At 47.7% G+C, this 9,179-nt stretch overlaps 2 protein-coding genes across 3 annotated transcripts in view; both read left to right on the plus strand.

The window, feature by feature from the left end:
* The first annotated feature begins 506 nt into the window (after positions 1-506).
* On the plus strand, positions 507-3,969 carry HOXA7 (homeobox A7). Its single transcript, XM_042044476.1, has 2 exons — positions 507-1,121; positions 2,163-3,969. Exons 1-2 carry the CDS (start codon positions 746-748, stop codon positions 2,444-2,446), a joined length of 660 nt encoding a protein of 219 aa, XP_041900410.1. The 5' UTR covers positions 507-745; the 3' UTR covers positions 2,447-3,969.
* Positions 3,970-4,691: 722 nt separating this feature from the next.
* HOXA3 (homeobox A3) overlaps positions 4,692-9,179 on the plus strand; it is a 46,331-nt gene continuing 41,843 nt past the window's right edge. For both annotated transcript variants that reach the window (XR_006018746.1, XM_042044470.1), the window contains exon 1: positions 4,692-5,232. Coding sequence is in view for 1 of the 2 variants with exons in the window: in XM_042044470.1 (XP_041900404.1) it covers positions 5,040-5,232 (193 nt within the window). In the remaining variant the exon portion in view is untranslated. The remainder of the gene's footprint in view (positions 5,233-9,179) is intronic.

The following is a 9,179-nucleotide window of genomic DNA, read 5'->3' on the forward strand; positions in this document are numbered from 1 at the left end:
GTTTGTTTGGGGGGTTGGTTTTTGTTTTGTTTGGGTTGTTTTTCGCCTTTCCCCGGGGAGGGTGACTGCGATTTTTTTTTTTCCCCGCTGCTGACTGCTAGGGAGTGCCTTGATTTCCAAGGCTCGGCACCCCTCGGGACCAGAGGGGGGTGCCCTCGCAAACCCTGTTGCAGGGTTACCTCCTGATTCTTTCCATTACGGGAAAACAACGCGGGGGGAATGAGCCACCCCCTTTAAACTTGATATAGATACATACACACACACATAGACATATATATTTAAAATTTTTAAATTTGATTTGTCGCAACGCCCCCCGGTCCATCAGCGACCACGCGGGGTGCGCGCGTCCCCGGGGGCCGAGGGGCCGGCCCGGGCGGCGGCTGGAGGGCGGCTGGAGGGCGGCTGGAGGGCGCTGTCGGGCGCGGCGGCAGCGGCTGGAGCGGCGGCAGCGGGAGCAGCAGCGGCAGCAGCGGCGGCAGCAGCAGCAGCAGCAGCAGCGGCGGCGGCGGCGGCGGCGGCCCCAGCCCGTCCATGGCCGGGCACCGTCGGGCCCCGGCCGGCACCACCTGTGAGGCGGGCGGGGATTGGCGGGCGGCGTCACATGACCGGTCACGTGCTCCGGGCAGCTCAGTCCAAAAGAAAATGGGGTTTGGTGTAAATCTGGGGGTGTAATGTTATCATATATCACGCTACCTCGTAAAACCGACACTGAAGCCTGCCGGACAACAAATCACAGGTCAAAATTATGAGCTCTTCGTATTATGTGAATGCGCTTTTTAGCAAATATACGGCGGGGGCTTCTCTTTTCCAAAATGCGGAGCCTACTTCTTGCTCCTTTGCAAGCAACTCCCAGAGAAGCGGCTATGGACCAGGCGCGGGTGCCTTCGCCTCCTCCATGCCCGGCTTGTACAATGTGAACAGTACCATATATCAAAGCCCGTTCTCTTCCGGATACAGCCTGGGCTCTGATGCCTACAACCTGCATTGTTCCTCTTTTGATCAGAACATTCCCGTCCTCTGCAATGAGCTAACCAAACCCAGCTGTGAGAAAGCGGAGGAAGGCAACCTGCACAACCAGGCTGAGCCTAATTTCCGGATATACCCCTGGATGAGGTCTTCAGGTAGGGGCGAGCGGAGAGGGCTCGGAGCCGTGGCAGTCAGGCAAAGCGTGTCGCCAGGATTACTGTCAGCACAGCCTTTATGGTTTTAATTATAGCCGAGGCGCCATTGCGTAGAAAGCCCGTGGCATTGTATGTAAATGAGTATCATAAAACTTTTTATTGCCCAATTAATGGGTTCTAGCCTCGTAAATTTATTTAACTCCATTTGCTATGGAATTTTAGCATTGAGTTGATTTGCGCTGTTTGCTACTAAAAAGCGGAGAGTTGGCTGCGGGCTCCCAGAGCCCCCGCGGGTAAGCGTCTCCCCTGCCCTGCTGTCGAAGTTGGGAAAAAAAATCCCGCTCGCTGGGGAAGGCGGAGGGGACAGGGGCGTTTAGGACCGAGGGACGGCATACTGAGGACTTTGCCAGCCCGCGTTGCCGAGACGTGCCACTCTCGTCCCCCCCTGCCCTTTCCACGGAGATAAGGATCTATAGAAATGTACTAAACAGGAAAACGGAGGGGGGAGGGGGGGCTGGGGGACGAGAGTCTGTGTGAAAAAGGAGAGCTCTCTTCTGGAGCTAAATGCTATGTATTGTTTACGATCCAGGCGGGATGGGGGGGGGATGGGGGGGGGAGCCCACGACATTAAAATAAAATAAATACAGCCCAGCCTTCCAGCTTTTTATTTCCCCTTGTGAAACGTGAAAGTCTGGAAGGTTTTAGGGAAATACATCGCCTGGGGGAAAAGTTCCTCCTCCCAAAAGCAATTTCCTCCCCCACCTCCTCTCCTGAATGCTTTCTCTTCACTTTTTCTAGGTCTCGAGCAACTTAATTTTTGCCCTGCCTGAGCAGGGCAGGTCGTGTGGTTGAAATGTCTTTGTTAGGGCAAAGTGTGGGGGCGGGTGGAAGTCGAAGAAGGGGATCGTTCAGTCTGGCTCGGCCACTTTTTTGTTTGTTTATTTATTTATTCATTAAAAACATCAACAAGAAAAATAAAAAGAGAAAACTTTCCACTTCTCTTCTTGTCTAACTCCTGGCCGTGTGTTTGCCTGTTTTCAGGTCCAGATAGGAAGCGAGGGCGCCAGACCTACACCCGCTACCAGACCCTGGAGCTGGAGAAGGAATTCCACTTCAATCGTTATCTGACTCGGCGGCGAAGGATAGAGATCGCCCATGCCCTCTGCCTGACGGAGAGGCAGATCAAAATCTGGTTCCAAAACCGGAGGATGAAGTGGAAGAAGGAGCACAAGGAGAAGAGCTCCAGCACCCCGGCTCCCAACGAGCCCACGTCAGCAGCAGCTTCTGTCGAGAAAGTGGAAGAAGACGAAGAGGAGGAGGACTAAGAAGTCCCACTCAAGGAAGTGATCTCTTAGAATAGTGTATGCACATGACAGTTGGAAAAGCTCCCTTTAAAGGAAAAAAAAAAAAAGAAAAAGAGAGACTTACTGTTTTTATTAAAAAAAAAATCAGTTCCCTTTAATAATCATCTTGAAAGCGAGCATTTGCAAACATGAAAACATTTCTTGGGTTGGTTTTCCAGCCTTCTCTCCACTCTCCCATACTCCCCAAACCTGCCCTATGCCGAACCTTTCGGTAATATTTCCTAAGAGCATCTTACAATCAGTTTGGTTTTTTTCTTCATTAACCCAAACCTGGGTGGGCTTCTTCAGGGGACATTTCAGTGGGAGAACTGCTGCTTGCACAGATAGTAAACCGTGACCTTCCGAAGTAACTACCTGACTCAATAGTCCCAATCATGTGTAAGGGGAAAAGTGCATTAGGCTGACATTAAGAAAAACTACCTAATTTTGAATAAGTAGCTCTGCACTTCTCTTTTTGTTTTCTTTTTCTTTTTATTGTTGTTAGAAAAGTATCATAAGTAATAGCTACACTAACAAAAGGTTAAAACAGCAAGTAAGGGGGAAAAAATGTTCCACAAACCACTACACTCTACAGCAATTATTTGTACTACCTATTTTCCAGACTACCTACCTATATATCTTGCTCTGCCTACCTATCTTCGAAAGTATACTGTATTTTAGTAGTCAAAAGGATGTTACAAGATTACTAATGTGAATCGCAAAATGCTTTTAGACATGTAAGTGTAGTAATTCGAAAAGCACGCATCAATAGCTTTGGTATAGAATTTGGTACCGAAAAGTCTGAATATATTTAAATTTAAAATAATATATTTATTCCAAAGCAATTATAAATGAAAACCATATGCTGCAATATATCTTTGTTCTCGATTCTTTGCTATTCTGAGAGAGGAAGCAAACACACGCCAATATTGTACAAAGCGGTTTAATATCTCCCGTTGGCTTCTACCTTCGGCTGCTTCTGCTAAAGGCCGTTTTCTTATTCTACATTGATCTTACTTAATACAGCGGAAAGTGTTCTTTGAAAAGTGAATTTAAATGATCATGTAACCACCTTAAAAAAAAAAAAAATCCACAAACTGTTTGTCCTGATTATCTGAACGTGTTAATATGTAATACCATGAATTTTCCTACAATAGCAGATATTGTAATTTTTTTGTCATTTATATTCGTCTTGAACCTCATTTGTAAGATCATGTCATAAATTCGGAAGTATGTAATTAATTTGGAAAGTTTGTAGCATGATGTATTGTTAAGAACTCTGTATAAATCCGTCTTGAAGGTTTGGCTAAAGTTTATTCACAAATTGTATGTTACAATGTGTTTCGATGTGTTCGTTGTGAACATTTGGATATGCCGTGTAAGTATTGGAAGTGGGAAAAAAAATGTCTGTGAACTCTCTTTGGAAGTGATACCGTGTTCAACTATCTCCCACGATAAATGTGTTTTATGTTACACAGAAAATAAATATGCTTGTTGACAATGAATTGTGTTTCTTTATTAAGGAACCAGTTCGAGGGAAGCATAAAAAAATATATTACACAGTCAAATAAAGAAATTAGACCCTCTAAACATTATTTTTTTGTTGTTAATCAGAAAGGAAAAAAAAAAATCCCAGGTGATGAATTGATAGGAATCAGTCAATATCTCTATCTCGACTTCGTGATTTTTTTTTTCCCTGGCGTTGTTGATTAATAAAGCGGAAAGCCTTCTTTATGGGAGAGCTTCCTTCCACCGTGTTCCCGTGTCCTCTTGCAGTCATAACCCCAGTCCAGACGATCGGCGATCAAGTCGAAATCGCATGCAGTGAAAGAATATTTTGTAATGAACAGAAAGTGCAATGCGAAACTTCCAAGTGTAAATGATCTGATCGGATATATATGTGGTTTGTGTGTGCGGCTTTTGGGGGCCAGGGGGCATCACGGTGGCACGAAAATGGGAAAAAATTGCCCCACTTTAGAAAACGTCTCATTTTTGTCAGGTACCACGTAATATCAATGAGATCTAATATTTCCCTTTTTTAATTTTAATTAAAAAAAAAAAATCTAACCTGAAAAGTCCCTTTATTCGGCCGGGTAAATAGAGGTAGACCTGGAGCATTTTTTGCGCTGAAGTTCCCTTTTTTCTACTACACTCCATTCCTGGTCAATGTACTAATTGTAATTTTAATAAAATTAGTACAAAGTCCAGGTCTTTTAAAAAACTCCAGGGCTGCCTCTGTGGTAAGATGGCGCCTCTCTAAGACCTGCCTCTTCTTAGTGATGAGGAAAAGGCCATAAATCCGTTGTTGTTTATGAAAATTTACAACTTTGCAATACAACTTTATGAGTTGTTCGGTTTTTCCATTGGTCGTTGTCGGTCATGTGGATGGTAACCGTGAACATGAACTTTTTTATAATTTCCCTTGCGAGAATAGAGCCGCATTCTTTTGCTGAGCTCTGTCCTGCTTCGGATCTCTCTGGCTTTCAATCCCCATTTCATTTGTTCTTTGTAAGGCAATAGTGAACAAAGTGTGCGGAGGTTCGGCATAAGCAGCCGCCTAGAACACAGATCCGGGATGGCAATTTCCAGTTCCCCCGCTGGAAGGTGTGGCATATTGGATTCAAAGCACTGGCGTGGCAGATTTTCAACTTGCAACCTGGCTAATTTCCTGCTTCTTCTGGCACCAAAAGGAGGGCGATTCGTCTCCTGTGCAGCCAAAGCGACAGCTGTCAAAGTCGCAGGGGCTCCTGTGAGCCAGAACCTAAAAGGTGAGAAATGTATATGACACTACTGTAAGCAGGGAAAAATGGTTTAATACGTTTAAATATTAGACATGTGCAATTAAACCAAATGGAAATGTTACCGGCCAAAAATAGAGATGGCTGCAGCTCAGTTGATTTTGACTTAACCAGTGCATGCAAAAATATGCCTAAATAAAATGTTTGTTTTCTGTGATTTAGCAAGGAAGCGGTGTATATATATATTTGTTTTTTCACGAAGTTGATTTCTTTTTGCATTAGCCAGGGGTATGTTGTGACGTTCAGGTTATTTTCTAATAATTCAGTTTTACAGCATCAGTGGAGGGGATTTTTTTTTCCCAGCACGAGGGAAAAAAAGTGATATCCCCAAACATTTTAAAATATTAATTCGCATCATTAACTCATTAACTTAAATTTCATTTGCGGTTGACGAAATTTAGATGTAATTTATTTTTTACTATTTCATTAAAAAAATACCAAAAAAAACCCAAAAAAACAAACAGCACAATGTCTCCTAGCTTCTCTGCCATGTCCGGGAGGAAGGCTATTTCTAGACGGGGGGAAACAGCGCGAATGTGCCTTGGATTTTCTTTATCAGATCAAGCGCTGCCTGCATAAATCCCTTGCCCCGCCGTGGGTCCGTTCCCGGCGGTTCGCGGCGTGGGCGGCTTGCGCGCCTCGGCTGCGCGGAGCGGGCTTGGCGGCGGCTTAGCCCATTTCAGCGCCGGAGACGGAGCTTTCCCCCCCTTTCTCTCCTTGTTGTGACTGTTACGGTGCGGCGCTGGGGCGGGGGAGCGGCGGCCGGCGGGCCGGTGCCCCGCGGTGTGTGCGGGCGGGGAGCAGCGGGGACCCGGGGACGGCGCCCCCGGCACTCCCCGCCGCGAAGCCCGGCTCCGCTCCCGCCTCCTCACGGCGAAGGAGCGGCTCGGAGGGCTTTAAGCGGCAGCCTCGGCTCTGCTTGTGCCACCGGGCTGATAAAGCACTGCATTTGCATTGCATTGCGGTATCCGCCGGACTGGAGCTGCAGTGAGCGCCGGATTATTTATTGCGGGGCCGCGGGTGCTCAGTGCTGCCACGGCGTGGCGGGATGGGGGAGGCGGGCGCGGAGTGGAGCGGCACCCGCAGTCCCTGGAAGAGCAGCGCTGGCAGCCTGCGCTGCTCTGGGGAGCCTAAATAAAAGACTAAGATGGCAAAAAAAAAAAAAAAAAAAAAAAATCCGGCCTACCTTTTTCTGCGGGAGTATCGGAGCTCGCCCCCGGGCTAAATATTCCGGCAGGGCCGGCTCTGCCCACTCCACTTGCCCTCCGCTTCTACCTCGGTGTGTGTCAACTGCAAGTTACCACGGTGGGAGCCGGCGGGGGAGGACCCGCCCGCGTCCCCCCGGCCGGGCTCCCTGTACCCCGCCAGTCTAAACAACGGTCCGCCTTGCCCAAACTGTTTGGATTAGGAGCTATTAGTTAAAGGTTGGTTTTCATGACGCTGGCGAGCACGAGAATGATTTGAAAGTGGTTTTATATACCAGGAGAAGGAGGCTTTTAAGCTTAAGAGGGTAACTACCCCCGCACCTGTATCCGAAAGTGTCTGGGGTCGCGGACGCGTTTTCGGCGGGAGGAGGAAGGCGAAGTGTTCTGTGGAGGAGGTGCTGGGTGGAATTACGAAAACAAATAAACGGGGTATGAAATACACAGGTATCGCGAAGTGTGACTTTGTTTCGGTGGCAAAATGCAGAGGCTGGCTTTCTTTCTGCTTTCCAGAGTGGGGGCAGGAATGGTGAAGGAAAACTGCTGCGAAATGTGTCCAGGCAGGACATTTCCTCAGCAGACCTGGGGGGTAGCAGATTATTGTAATTCGGGGTTTTCTGGGGTAGGGGGAGGAGCGGAAAGGACGCCTGAATGTGACTGAAGCAGAGATTGCAGTGCAGATTGTTTAGCTGTCACTGTAACTACTCTAACACTACCCGGTCAGGCAAACGTGCACATTTCATTTCTTTTCATATTATGGGATCGACGAAGAAATATTTTTCCTGCCTGCGGCCGGGCTTTCACAACTTGGTTTGGACGTAAACAGTAACTTGAAAAACGGGAAAGAAACAAAAAGAAACAGAGGGAGGAAAAATTAGGCTCTAACCGATGCTATAAAATGCAAATATAACTAAGCCTGGAGCGATTTTTATTTTAAATTTTGTTTTGGTCTTTGTGTGATGGATTCAAACAAAAGATCGTCTGCCCATAACTTTTTAAAGTAAGGCCGGTGGGGTTTGCTTGTCCCTAGTATTCATTTTTTCGTGGTGCGTTTTCGGTCGGACCTAAACTGGCGAAAATATGCTCTTTTAAAAACCTTTCCGCATTTAGCGTGCTGTGTATGGGTGCTTGCTTGCTGATGTTTCCTCCTTTTTAAACTCTATTCTCACTGAGTAAAAAAACCTTATTTTTCCGGAAGAATCTGCTTTTCAGGAAATACATGTTTCTGAAATGACCTCTCAAAGCATGCAGCTAGAGAGCTGTAATTCTACCAGGTGTGTTTGTGGATTAGCTGAGCTGAAGAGGTTAAGGAAGTTGAAAAAAAACCCGAAGGCAATCAACATCTGAATGTGAAAGTCCAGCTGAGACTGCAAACAATACAAACTATTGTGGAGCGATGTTTTAACTCGCTACTGTTCTATAGGTATCGTAATCTGCCCCCGGAAATGAGACAAATAGTCTCCCAACAACAACAAAACTCTCCTTTGAAAGCTGCTTTAGGAAACGGGGCTCGTACGAATGTCACTTTAGGTGACAGAGCGCGTTTAAAATTAGTCTATTCAATCTGTTGTAATGGGCACGGATTATGAGTAAACACAGCTTGGAATGAACAACCTCCTGTTATCTGCAGGAACTGCAGGGTTACGGCTGAATTAAATGCGCATCAGCAAATTTCATCAGCACTGTTACTGTCCGAGCCCTGGGCCAAGAATTATATTTCCGCTATGGGGTAACTGCCATATTGAAAAATGAAGGTGGAAATGTTTGTTTCGTGTATTGTTCTTCCCCTGTTAAAGACACACACCCACGTTTAATCAAATTATTCGGAGCAACAACGAAACCGATTGGCTTCTGCTGACTCATTAGCGGGGTTGTATTAATTAGGAATAGTCCTACTGGCTCGTTTTTGAATTTGAATGTTTGATTCCCTCGGCTCTACTCTGGAGGGAGGGGGGTAGACTTGGGGAGAAGAGACACATGGAACTTTATCTGGGCTGCCGGGGGGCGCCGGGAGCTCATACAGATCTTCCCGAGGCCTCCTCGGGCACTTGGTGCAAATCAAAAATCCCACTCCCCAGAAGGCCTCCGCCACAATCTCCTAATCACGGGGATGTTCATTAAGATACGAGACCTCTTCCATTGCAGGACGCGTTAGCCTCTCTCACAAAAGCTGGGTTCGGCGCCGGGGCGGGCTCCCTGATCTCCGAAGGGAAGCCTTAGTGGAGGGGCAATTTTCGACTGAATGGATAAATAAATACATTTTAGAATCGCTTAAAAACTGTTGGATGCGGTTGTGGCATCGCGACGGCAAAATGGAGAGAGGCCGGCCCCCCCCGGCCCCCACTCTGCGCGGCGCTCCGCTCCCCCCTTCACGTGCTCCCTCCGCTCCAAAGTTTCCCTCCGCAGCATCCTCCACTGCCGCCTCCTTCCCTCCCTCCTTCTCCCCTCCGCCGGAGAGCCGGGGGCAGTTCGCCCACCCTTCCCACGGGGTTGCGCGACTCCCTTGTCGTGGGGCCTCCAACTTTTAAGGGCGCCCCCCTACACACACCTCCAGCAGCCGGGGGTTGTGCCCGTTAGTCGCTTTCCCAGCGCCCGCGCTGCCGGGAATTATCGCTGTTGCTGTTGTTATTATTATTGGATTATTTTCCCGCGGAGGGGCGGTGCCGCGGCGGGGGCGCGGCCGGTCCCGCGGGCTGCGCGGCGCGGTGCGGGGGG

This window comes from Corvus kubaryi, unplaced genomic scaffold, assembly GCF_017639235.1.
Source record: "Corvus kubaryi isolate FWS band 111438036 unplaced genomic scaffold, C.kubaryi_AGA036_p1.0 37398, whole genome shotgun sequence".
In the NCBI taxonomy this organism is placed as follows: Eukaryota; Metazoa; Chordata; class Aves; order Passeriformes; family Corvidae; genus Corvus; species Corvus kubaryi.